Source organism: Numenius arquata, chromosome 4, assembly GCF_964106895.1.
Source record: "Numenius arquata chromosome 4, bNumArq3.hap1.1, whole genome shotgun sequence".
NCBI lineage: Eukaryota > Metazoa > Chordata > Aves > Charadriiformes > Scolopacidae > Numenius > Numenius arquata.
Genome location: NC_133579.1, coordinates 11984783 through 11998148, shown reverse-complemented (window position 1 = coordinate 11998148; position 13366 = coordinate 11984783). Strand labels below are relative to the sequence as shown.

General features: G+C 37.0%; 1 protein-coding gene across 2 annotated transcripts in view; it reads right to left on the bottom strand.

The window, feature by feature from the left end:
* ST18 (ST18 C2H2C-type zinc finger transcription factor) overlaps positions 1-10014 on the bottom strand; it is a 167576-nt gene extending 157562 nt beyond the window's left edge. Inside the window, exons 1-2 of one of the 2 annotated variants that reach the window (XM_074146153.1) lie at positions 9976-10014; positions 9536-9671 (exon numbers count right to left, since the gene is read on the bottom strand). In XM_074146153.1, coding sequence (XP_074002254.1) covers positions 9536-9671; positions 9976-10014 — 175 coding nt within the window. Of the gene's footprint in view, positions 1-9535; positions 9672-9828; positions 9868-9975 lie in introns of those variants that run through there. The other variant, XM_074146154.1, reaches the window with a different exon arrangement.
* Between the last annotated feature and the right edge of the window lie 3352 nt (positions 10015-13366).

Here is a 13366-nt window from a genome sequence, read left to right as displayed (position 1 = left end):
TTAGAGTCTGCAACAGATAATCTGGCATGAATCAAGAACAATATTTTGTAGGTGGGCCCAGCACAAAGCAAGGTCCATTAGGCTCAAAGGACACTGCAATAGAACAATGGAAGCAGACAGGAAGTCTGCACTAATAAATATGCCCATTGGGCCAGTGCCACTGCCTAGCATGGCATAGATACATACAGAAGGATTATACACTAAATGGTGCAAACACAGTCCAGTCCATCTGTCATAAACATTAAGTCCAAAGGCCACAGGTGCAGATGGCACTAAAAAGTAAAAATTACACCCAGACAGAGACCACTTCATGTAATATGGAGAAGAAAAAAACCCAGCAAAACAAAACAAAACAAAACAAAAATCCAATGATTTGTTTCCAATCAATAAATGTTCTCAGAATGTCCTTGGCAATCTCTGCTTCTTCCTTTCCCTCTGTCATTGTACATGCATAACATATATGCTACTTCACAAATGTACTTTGAGCGTTCAGGACCATTTTTTTTTTTCAGTTGAATAAATCTACTTGATATTTGGGCCAAAAAGCAAATAGTTTAAAGATTCAGTCCTTCATTCTAGTGTGTTGAGAATAGGATGTGTTTTCCCTTTGGAGATAGAATCTGTTAGGCTCCAGGTATATCTTGTTTAAGGAATGTTCCCATGCCAAAAATCTTAATAAAAAGGAGGAGAATGTGTTTCTCTCTAGTAGTCCAGGTAAACAGATAGGAAAGTTGCATCTTGTTAAGTTCCAAAAAGAAGGAAAGAAATTCCACTCTTTAGTCATTTTAAATAACACTTGTACATGACACTGATTTCTCATACTGAAGTATCTTTAATATGTTCACTATATCTCTGTTGATTATGTATGTAACGATGTCTACACAGCACAGAAAACACCTTAAAGAGGGGTTCAATCTGCCATAGTTTTCTTCTTTCAGAATCACTACAGCCTAGAAACCAAATATCCAGGGCTAAATGGGAGCAAACCACCAAAAGAGGGCTCTAAGAACAGTCCATCCAAGTGAAATGAGTCCCCAGATAAAACACTGATACTCCAAGATTTTATCCTTCCAAATCAGCTGTATCTCAAACATGTGGAAATCAGAATTTCAAGTTTGTCCTCATTCAGTCATTCTTTGATGCAGTTGTTGGACCTATATAAGCACTTCTCAGGTTATCAGCTGATTAAATGAGGGATGCTGATTCCTTAGCAGCACTTACAAAAGAGTTTTAAAAGTATAACCAAATGCAATACATCTTTGGTGGAGTGTTGGATAGCGTTAGATCCCTGGATTAACAAAGAAACAAAAGCCATCCAAGAATATCATCATAATCCAACTGTATAAATCCATCAAAATTCTTGGCAAGCCTAGTGTTGTGTCAAAAACAGAAGTAGTTTTATTAATACAAAAATCTCTAATTTTTTTTTTTTTCTACAAGAACAAGCATTCTCTTCTCCTCTTTAGCCACTATTGTCCATTGTGCCTCATTCACTTCATTCATGAAATCTGGCATCCAGAAATCACCGAATAAACCTGCTGCCTTTCGTACACTTTAACTCCCAAGTAGCCCTGACAGACAGGTTCCTGTGCCAGGATGTATGGAAGGAACCTAAAGAGGTTTCAGCCATCCATCACTAGCGGTCATCACCCATACCCTTATCTCCTATTCCCTTCACCATGATAGTGGCAGTACACGTGGTCCTGACTGCCATGAGCTCCTCCAAAGCTGTTGCATTGTGTCCTCATTCCCCCTGCAGATCTGCATCATGCTGCCTTGTCTTCTGAAGCAGGGAAAGTCAGGAACGACTGAACACATCAGAGGGAATGTGCATACCACATTCCCAAGTAGACTATTTTCAATCAATGACTCAACAGAGCTCATGAACCTTTTCTTTGTTCTTTTAGCCCTCTATTCTCAATCTTAGTCATGTTGATTTGGCATAGGAAAAGATCAGCTTACAAATGTCTGCTAGTCACTTCCTTTGTTCTACTATTTTCACTTCCAAACAAAAAGGTGTCAGATTTCTTATGACTTCCCTGACACGCTTCTTTCTTCCTAAGCAAAAATTTCACATCAAATTTCAGTGGAAAAGAACAAAACTATCAAATCAAAACAAGGCACAGTTTGGAATCCATAGGCCATCAGTTCCCTATCAACAGTATTCATCAACCTCTTCAAACACCTGTAATCAGTAAATTTCCAACATCCCATGACTGATGGCAAGGACTGCTCAGCAGGAAGGATCCTTACAGTAGGCACAGGAGGTTCAGAGACCTGGATAAACCATCAGATTACATCTAGAATGCCAAGTTTTCACATTTTCCCTTATTAACCATGTGAAAGTAATACTTTGCTCTTACGAAGTAGTGCAGCGCTACAGCTACTGCCTAACTGCAAGGGTATCTCTTGCAACACAGAGATTCATCAAAGCTCCTAAACAAACCAAGCTCACCTGATGTATGGAATAGATGAGCCTCCTTAGGAGGTAGGAGACACTATTAACGTATAAAGAAAATTTAATTTCAAACGTTGCAACACTATTATTTTCTCAGGATTGCTCTGCTTAAACGTAATTTTTTTTTCTCCCTGCAGGCATCTCTTCTCCAGATTAAAGAAGCTCTGCTTTCTCAGAGTCTCTTCACAGATGCTTTCTTTCTCAGGTGCTCCTGCCTCCAGCCACCTTCAGCTCTCCACTGAACTTGCTCCAGTTGATCAACATCTGTCTGTTATGAGAGTAACCAGAACTGGATGCAATGTTCTAGATGTGGCCAAATTAGTACCCAGTAAAGGGAAATAACGCTCTTCCTTTGATCTACTGGCTATTCTGCTGTTGATACATTCCAGTGATTTGTTAGTCTTCATCAGTGTTGGCATATAGTGTTTAAGCCACTGTCCGCTAAGACACTTAAGAAGTTATTAAACAGGATGGGTTCCAGGACAGACCCTTGAGGAACTTTACTTATCACAGGCATTGAGAGAGTATGAACGATTAGCTTAGCTACTACGTTTTGATTCCAGTGATCCATCCATTTTTCTACTCATCTAGTAGTTCATCCATCTACTGCATAACAAACCTGCCTGAATAGAAGGATGTTGTGGGAAATTGTGCTAAAAACCTCGGTAAAGTCAAAGCAGATGACATTCCCTGCTCCCCTTAACCACAAATCCAGTCAATCCAGTCACCTCATAATAGAATGCAATTGGATTGGTCAAGAATTAAAATCCATATTACTCCAAATCACTTTTTTTGCAAGAGACCTCAGCGTAAGCATACCAGGTATAAGCATTCACATTCTCTGTGGACATCTTTACCACCAACATTAAGCTACCGGGAAATCTTTACTCATACATTTTCTCTGAAGTAGTATAAACCTGTTAGCAAAATGGAATATTTTTGACACATGAAATCACATGATTAACACTTCTATAGGAGCACTACTAATAAAATTATTACAGAGAAAAATAGATAAAATATTTCTGTGAGTCAGTTTCATGGGAAATGACATGTGTTTCTGCTTCGTGCTGTTTAAAGCTGTAGCTAGTATTTTTTAAGACTTTTAGCCATATTCCATCCAATTTTAATTAAACATTTTCTTAATTAAGTTTAACATCTTAATTCCTGGAACAGAATTAATGTGAATATGAACTTTTTGAGATCATAAAAAATATTAATGAGCTCCCAAGTAGTATTTTCTTGCAAAAATGTCAAAACCTTCTGTATATTTTAATATAATTATATAGATAGATATAAATTGTATTGCTAAAAATACAATATATATAAATATAGATAAAAAGTTTTCAGAAAAGCTCATTTTTTTTCTGGACCAACATAAAATCCCCAATCAATAGTCAAATAATGTAGTCAAATAACATTGCTATTCATTGTACTTTTACAGTGTTGGGAATACCTAGTGCATACAATTAAAATTGAGATTTGTCCTTAATGTACAAAAGGAAAAAGCAAGACTATGTCCTTGTTAAATATTTTCTATTCTGTGAAGCCTATTCTTAATATCCCCTTGCAGTACATTGAGTAATCAAAAACATATACTATCGAAGATCTTTTTGATGTATTACAATTTGTTCATAAAAGAGTTATTCTGTAGAGCCAAACATAAGGTTCATTTTCAGAAGAGGCTTGTTAAAAAAATAAATGTCTTCAGAAATGACTTTGCTTGTAAACATAATCACTACAAAAACTGAATTCACACTTATTGGGTTTACAGTTAAAGTGATGATGTTAATATTGACCTCTTAGAAATAGGTGTAAGAGAAATGATTGAGAAATTTTCTATAAAAAGGAAGTGATTCTCAAAGTTTCTGAAAAGCCTTAACCCCACCTATGCCTCAGGTTTAATGTTGACATTATAAAGGTTACAGGTCCTTGGCCTCAGGCCACCCCATACAACCATTTCTTTTCTATTACCAGGATATGTAAGACACTCAAGATTTGAGTTCAGCATCCTATTGATTTCAGTGGGAGGTAAGGAATATTAAGGAGAGACTGCAGTCTAGAGTTTATTTTTAATATATAAGAAAGTGAGGAAATAAAAAGCCTAGTATTGACTAGAGCTACACAATGAAAAGGACAAGTAACAAATTCCTAATAGAATTCCAGGATAAAGTGAAAAAAAACAAACCCAGCTATAACACCTGATCTAACAGTGCAGGAGAAGTACCATTTCTGACCCCTTAAGCACCTCAGAAGCCAAATTGCCTCCATAGATATATTTGATGAAATGGCAGAATCACCAAACCCAAAACCATTGTACTGATGTTTTCATGTACTATAGAGTACATTTCCCAGAATTATACCAATTTCTTAGGCTATCCTTTTATTCCTGAAATGGGTGAAAAATCTATCTTTTCTCTCCCTGTGGAATGTTTGAAGTGAAAATTTATTTGGCTACATTTATCTTTTAATTTATTTGCTCTAATTTATTTTAGGTTATTTTTCAATCTGTAGATTGATAATGTAATTACAGGTATGGAACCTTAATTAACTCAATTTCTGGTGCAAATGCCATGGCTTCCTTGTTTATATGAAGATATTTTCTCTAGTGCTGCTATCTAGATTACTGATCACCACTGACTGAATTATTATTTCCGTCTGGACACAAGGCCACAATTTTTTGATACATGCTTGAAGATAACACACAGCTTTACAGTTAAATGACAGATATCTCCATAACAGGTAATGCAAAAATGTTGGAAGTCACCCCTGTACACACATACACTAAGAATGTAAAAATTTATCCCTGACTCAAACATACATAAAGAAAAAAACCATAAACACCAGCTATATAGATAGGATAATTTAACTATGCATAGCTACTTTGCAGGGAAGAATTTTTAAAAGCCAGCAAATAGATAAATAAAAGGCATCAGAAAAGAGGGACAAAATGATAATATAATATTACTATACCTGTAGGAATGTATGAATGTAATAACCACAATCAATAAAATACCAAACATTAATCTACCAAGAGACTGAGAACTTCAGTGATAAGATAGACTTTCTGTTCCTTAATCATGAACAGCTCTGCTGTAATCTTCTATCTTTGGTCTGGATAGAGACAAAAATAGCAAACTTCGAGCATAACGTTATAGTTGACTGAACTACACATTTCCAGCAACATTATTTTGGTCTCTAAATTTTGGGGGTTTATATCCCATATGTTATAGCAAAAAAGCAGACCAGATGTTAATGAAATTTAACATGTAAACAAACTTAATTGAAGCAATAGAAATACTGGACTTGTGGACTTCAACATTGAATGCTTAAAACAAGAGCATTGAGTATTGTAAGAACCATCTTAACTTCAACTTTTGCAATACTTTTCATGACAAACATTTGATGGGAAGGGCTCTTTCCGAACAACAACAACAACTAATGAAGAATATCAGTAACTGTAAATGAGTACTTCCACTGTGGCTCAGCAAAACACTTCTTACACCCTTTTTACCCAACAAAAAATGAGATGTGAAGGTGGCAACAGTAAAATCTGTATGCCGAAATCATGTGGACATCAGAAGTTTAGCTGGGGAAAGAAGGTGGGTTTGACTTTTGGATTCAAGTTTATTTTCTGAAAACACAATCAAAGCCATGAGTGAAATTAGTACCAGAAGTTGTTTCTCCACTTCCATTTAAATGAAGAACGGAACCGAATGGAATGGAATGGAATGGAATGGAATGGAATGGAATGGAATTGAATTCAAGCCTTTGGTAAGAAACGTGGACTCAAAATGGAAATTATCATTTAACATGTCATCACTCGTGTGTCACACTGTTAGATTGGACCCTGTGTTATGAAAGAAATAAGGTTATTTCTAAGTTTCCTTTGCCTCAGGAAAAAAATGTTGAAACAAGCCTGCAGAGATCCTTGACTCTCCACTGATTGAAACATCAGAATTTTCACTGACTTTGCCCGAACCAGGATTTTACACTACACCTGCAAAGGGAGATCTTTTGCAAGATCTGTGATGCAATGTTACACTGACAAAAGCATGGAAAAAACACATCACAGGTCAGACACGCAACAGCAGTTTATGACATCTCTGTCTCCTTCCTACCCCAGTTTATACCCTTCATAGCTGTTTCAGAATCCCTCCCCTGCATTAATCTTCTCCTACAGCCCTCTGAATGGCACTCACACACTTACACCATCTGACTCTAATGGCACACAACATAAGTGAGAAAGAGTTGCAGCGTCTCTGTCTAGTACTTGTCACTTTTACGTGCATGATAAAGCACATAAAAGGAAAGTACGGTTTCCAACGTATGGTTTCCTAATAATCAATTTAAAGAAGAGCATGAAAGGTAAGCAGAACAAGTGAAGAGGATTTTAAAAAATTTTTCCCATTTGTATAGTATTATTGTCTCTGAATATACAGGGAAATTTCTCCCTGAGCTCATAGACAGCGGATGTAAGTCAGTATTGAAATCAGAATAAAACATACCATCTTTATCTGGTGATAAATTTTTTGGAAATTCTTTAATATTCAACAATTACAATTTATTAGCAAGGCAGTTTTCAAAGTACTTAGTCAAAGTGCAAGGAAAGAGAATGGGGACAAGCAGATTGCTCTTTCTAGATCCACAGAAAGCAGCTTGAACAGAAGCTTTTCAGAGATGAGCTTTTTCAGCTAATATACGTTGAAGGATCTTTTCATGCACAGACTATACGCGGTGATTCTGTTCCTTGCTTTAAATCACAAAAGGAAACCACGAGCAAACAATGACTTTAAAAAGTGAAACAAAAGATAATTCAACTTTATATACAGAGCCTGTCTGCCTCTCCCTCTCTCTCTCTCTCTGTATATATGTGTATAAACACAAAGTCTTTAGAACAACACTTAATGATAATTATCCAAATTTGATACTTAAAAGGAAAAAAAAAATTTTGTTAATTTATCTTCAAGTATGTGAAAACTTGGTTCCTAGAAGTTATCCTCTTTCTCCTAATTTTTTTGCAACGTAACCATCAGCTAGGGGCATTTGTCACTGCGATATATGTAATAAGTATTACACATTGGTTTCAATAATGATTCCACAAAATAAGGTTTCCAGCATCTCTCTGCAAGATATTACATGCTACAAAATGCTTGTTGTTGCTTAAATTACTTTGTTTAAGCGGTCTGTTGTCTTTGTATTATCCCAAGTATTTTTAATCTATCTTTCAAAGAGGACAGGAATATTGACTGTAAGCCACTGTAAGCCTTTACCACATTTTAAAGGAAAAGTTTAAGATCGAAAGCAGAGCATATATACACAAAGCTTTGGCACTGTACTTTCATTTCAGCACTCTGTGCTGACCTCTACTGGTTCATCCATGGCAGCTTTCATAAATATTAAACTGCTTACTCTTATTGAACTTTTGCCCTCTCTTGTTCAAATTCAGGGATAAAGTAAACTATATCCCATCCTGCCAACTTCTCCCTGACTGAAGATTAAAAAGCGATCAAGCTTCCAACTATTGGGGGCAGTTTACCTGTAGTGTGTGAGACACTATGAAAAATCATCATTTAGAAAAACCCTAACAGTACATATACAGCTGTAGAAAACTCCATCTTAACACATTGGGTGTATTTTTTATGACTGAATAATTTATCACATTTATTTTGTTCAACTGCTGCCTCATGTTTGCACCATTAGCTGTTTGGCATATAAAATCTGGTTTTGTATTGTACAATACCCATCATCTGACCCATGATGAGGACCAGAAGTATTACTGCAACACAAATACCAAAGTTGTAAATATAAATTCATCACCCTCTGTCATCCCCATTTGACAGACTTCTACTTCAGAGAACATGCCTGTCTCTAGGAGCTTCTTCAGAAGAAATATTTGGTCTAATTACAACAGAGCTGGCAGTTTATCTACCTCATGCCAGTGGATCAAAGTACAGTAGCAAGTTTGACATTATAAAAGTATCACTGTAAATGCTTTGTCAAACTAAAGTCACTACCCTGTCTTACTGGGAGCAGTGACTTGCTCATCGTATTTTTTGTATTACTAAATGAAGTTCAACCCATCCACTTTCTAACTGATCACAAGAAAAAAACCAAATCTCTAGTTCTTTATGTGCCTTACAGTAAGGAGCAACTCTAGTTAGTTCATAAGCAAGTGAGCAAACTTTTCCACCCTCTTTTACCAAAGAACACTTTCATTATCAGCAGCACTCAAAATGTTCCAATTTTAAAGGCCTATTTTTAGAATTCTTTGTTATGCAAGTCTTTAAGTATGAATAACAGTTTTATATATCATTAGAACTTAATTTCCTCTCACTCCTCTATCAGTGACTCCAAACAGATTTTTTTTTTTTTTTGGTAAGTCACCTGTACTAGCTAGAAAATAACAACAGTTGTTGACCACAAAAACAATGAAACTTGTTGTTCTGTTGGTATACATAGTAAAGCAGAACACATATTTTTAATTCAATTTCAGAATAGCAAGATGCCTATTATTCATGAAGCTATTTTGTGTAATAATGCCTTTTCCTTTCATTTTTTCATAAAAAGCTCTGTGGATCATGAATATAAACAGATCATTCAGCATGAATCTGTAACATTTTTATACTGTATAAATAAATATCTGAACTACATCTGTGTGGGTTTTTGTAAAAAAATCATCCCCCCCGACTTGCTGAACACTCAGAGTTCTCTCTCTTCTTTTACCACCCCCGAATGTTGCATCACTACATCCTAATACTGTCCGTGCTTAGAACCAGAAGCGACACACTAAAGAAACCCTGAAGAACAGATAGCAAGATGGGCTTTCCCCCACAGCAGCAGAAAGGTGTCGGGTCCCCATTGCTGCCTGTGGCCGCGTTTCCCCAGTGGTGACCAGCAGAGGGAGGAGAGGGGGTGCTCACACAGCCCCGCATCCCCCAGGGCACCACAGCCCCTTTTGTTCTACCTCCAAGTAAACTACAAGCGTTGGCCCCATTTTAATGACTGTAATGAAAACCCACACAAGATCTCACTCAGAAAACACATTGATACAGGTTTGGGTGTTTTTTTCCTTCTTACCTTTACCTAGTGACGGAGAATGGGTGTCCAGAAGGTCACTGTTGCCTGGTCTTGCTGGGTTTGCCACCACTCCGATTCTCTCACCGCTGCTTCTAGGACTTGGATGAACAACTGGATCTGACGTGCTTATTTGGTTCTGTGTTAGAAAGAAAACTTTTTGTCGTTCTGTCACTAGAACCGGGCCTTTGCTCAACACATTACAGCAAGTACATAGTCGTTCTGAGATTTGCAAATCAGCATCTTTTTCCGTAAGTGGGAAATAGAAAATCTTATTAAGACTTCCTATAACTTACAGAGTGAAAGACATTGATTTTCACTGAACAAGGTGTTGACTGGATCACCGTGAAACCATCTTCTTTCCAAGAGGCATTTTAAAGCAATACTTTTGATCAGCTCTGTGCAAAATATTCCACAACAGCCCAAATAACTTTTTTCCTTACCTCTGGTGTCCCAGTGAAGTCACATTCTGTTAAAAACATCCTGTCAAGCTTGGTACAAAAGGGCTCCAAAGAATCAGAATGCAGAAGCTATGCAACTTGCTGACTAACTTTGCTCTGTGTTATTTACCAACCACACAAAGAAAATGCTGTCTATTCAAAACACAGTTCAAAACTCTCTTCACAGAAAGTGAGTGAACAAACAGTCCCATGTCCGATGCTGTAGTCACATCTCCCATGAGGCCCGGTGATAGCTCTGGGGCATGGGACGGAGTGACACCACCAGCAGTCACTACAAGGCACTTTTGTAAACAAGTTGTGTGTGTGCACAGAGGAGGAGGAGGAGGCGGGTGTTACTTTTTCTCTGTCTTAACATTAAACTATATTTGCTTTATCCTCTCAGAACTTCAGTCTTGCTTAGACTATTGGGTGCATTTGCTCTAGTACTTGCAGAGTATCTTCCTCACTACAAACTTTGCAGGATCTAGATTTGGATCCCTGGATCCAGGTTAAGCAGCAGAAGCTAATTCAGAGTTTCCAGACCGATCACAGAAATCTATAAAGAAATTCATTGGTTTATCCTACTTCACAACCAGCAAAATCAAAACACCTGTTGAAAGTCTTTTGCTTTGGCTCATTATAGAAATAGGCCTCAGTTATAAAAGCCATACCCAAGTTTCAAGTGTTTGGTATTCCCAAAACTCAAAGTGAGGTTTCTGACCCAACTTTATGACTTTGCCTCATTATGCAGCTGAATTCTTAAAGTAATTTAGGATTGCCCTAAAAATCAGAGGAATTTCAGATTTTGCATTTCAGTTCAGTAACTTCAATATTCCTAAAATCATAAACCCTCTCCACCCACTTTCATTATTTTAAACTATTAATCTATTATTTGAAAATTCTTACCCCACTGGCCACAAAGCCAGACTTTGGCAAAGAAGCGAAATTTCTTCAGATCTCTATAGAAAGAGAATTTCCATATAGACCCAACGCTTCCTGTACTGGTCACTGGCCTCCGCTTTGGTGCTTTTCTTTATACTTAAAATAAATCAAAGACAACAGATATTTCCAGATATGGAAAGATGAAATAATTGTCCTCATTGATCTCTTTGTAATTTCATTGCTTGACTGTCAGACCAACATTGGAATCCTCTTTCTGCCACCCAATCCAAACCATCCTTCTTTCTTATCTACATGGCAGTCCTTGACATGATTGCATTTTTTTTTACTGCTTCTTAGTAAATATTTTTCTTTATGCTTTCAGAGGTCTAAAAGACAGATGTTATAAACACCTGTTGTGTATGTTTGTGAGAGGACAATGTGAGACATGGTGACATTATGGTGCAAAATAAACACTAGTCTGCTTTTCCTTTTGTGGGACCTGGTTCTGCAGCGTAAATGTGTATTCTGATCTCATCCCAAGTGAAATACCTTTATAAGCTTTTACAGGTTTTTGACATAGGTTCTTTCAAATCTTTTTTCCAGGAATAAGGATCATTCCAGGTATGACATAAAGGACATTCAACTGCTGATATACTTGAACAGAATCATTCATGACCAATAATTGGATGACAAAAGTATAGCTTTTCGAAAGGTAAAAGTTTTCTAGAAATACACAAAACCTTAAACTACCTAGCTATATTTCTTTTACCAATACTTGAAAATAATGCCTTTAAAATATGAACGGTGAATGATCTTGCAAGTAGAATTGTCAAAGTATCCTTCAGGATTTTTAAAATGCACGTGATTGTTTCTCAGTACACAACAAACACCCAGTCTTTGGTAAGGGTCCGTGGTGGTGCCTTGTCAAGCAGTACCATTCTCCAAAAGTAATCACTTACAGAGATCACGTGAACCTTCACTTCTCCATACCAGCTGAAGATACTACAATAGTTGCTCTTGCTTTTTAAAGGAGACTTCAAAAAGCACTGGAGCCAATAAGAAGTTGTCCACTGTTTTTTGTATATTTATTTTTATTCCATGTTTACATTATAAGGTTTTCTCATCTCATTGAAATTAGTAATATATTATAGAACACTGTATGTATATTCTTCCTCTTTCCCAATAACCTTACTGTTCCACTTAATTAACTGTATCTCAGGAACACATACCCTACCTATTAAAATACTGCAGTACACAGTAGGTTAGTTATTTTCACAGTATCACCATGAGGTTAGAAAGCTTATAATCCCCATTTTATAGACTGAGAAGACCTCAGTTAGGTCTTCCTCTTAAGCCTCTTCTGAGTTCTAGCACCTATTTTTGAATAGGTCAGTACCAGCATGCAGAAGGCTGTATGTGAGAGCAAGGTCCACAAAACATCAGGCCTCCTAAGTCCGAGTATCTGACTGATTTTCTCTTCTCTATTACTGATCCTGTAAGTAGATTTTGAAAGGTATACCTTGTTTTTATGGGGAAATCTACCAAACTACGTGAGTTAAAGGAGTCTAGCATTTCAAATTGTGTTCAGGTCATACTCCTTTTCCATACAAGCCTAAATCAGCAACACCACTGCAAAAAGAGCAAAGAGTGAAAATGTGACCGTGTTATGGAGACAGTTTCGTGTCCTCTGTTTTTTGTGCTGTAGGTACATTTCTGCTCTGGTGGCTTTGATACACCTGAGATTATCTGTGCTGGAAACTCTTTTTGTCATTTGCAACTTGGCATTCCACGTCCCACACATAAAACGGTACTCATTGAAGGGTACCCATTAGGTACTGTCCTTTGGAGCCAAATTGGAGATGGACACCTCTCCCTTGATTTTCTAAGGTCTGGACTGTCAGTGGCTACATACAACTTAACAATGAGTATCAGATGGTTTTAGTTATGAGTCTCAAAACTGAGACAGCAAAGTCAAGCTCAGATTCTCAGAAATTCCTCCTATCTACCTCTTGCAATCTATTACATCTTTAACAATACCAACAGCAGTCTATATGCATGCTTTTCAAAAATTACCACATACTTCAATCTCATGGAGAAAGAGGTTTAGAAAGTTTAAGTTTTGATGTTTATTTTCAAAATGTAGGTCACGTGGGAGCTAAGATGTGAACCTAATAATGCATTTAATGGCAAAGACTCTTCTATCTCTCCCCAGCAGCCCCACCAGGGAAATGAGACCAAGCAAGACTGATACTAATTATGCACACAGAGGAGCCCTAGCTGCAATCGCCAGCCTGCTGCGGAATTCTCTGTGGATGACAGGCAGAGTTGGCAAACAAAAGTGGAAGGGGATAGGAAGAAATAAATAAATAAAATGCTATTCCTGGCTATTCACAAAATATATCCAGCATTTAAAAATCAAACCTAAATGCATAAAAAAATCCAGGCAGGCCATTCAAAAAGCATTTAGTTAGGTGTCTAATAACTCCAGAAGCAATGATGGATACCAACCAAT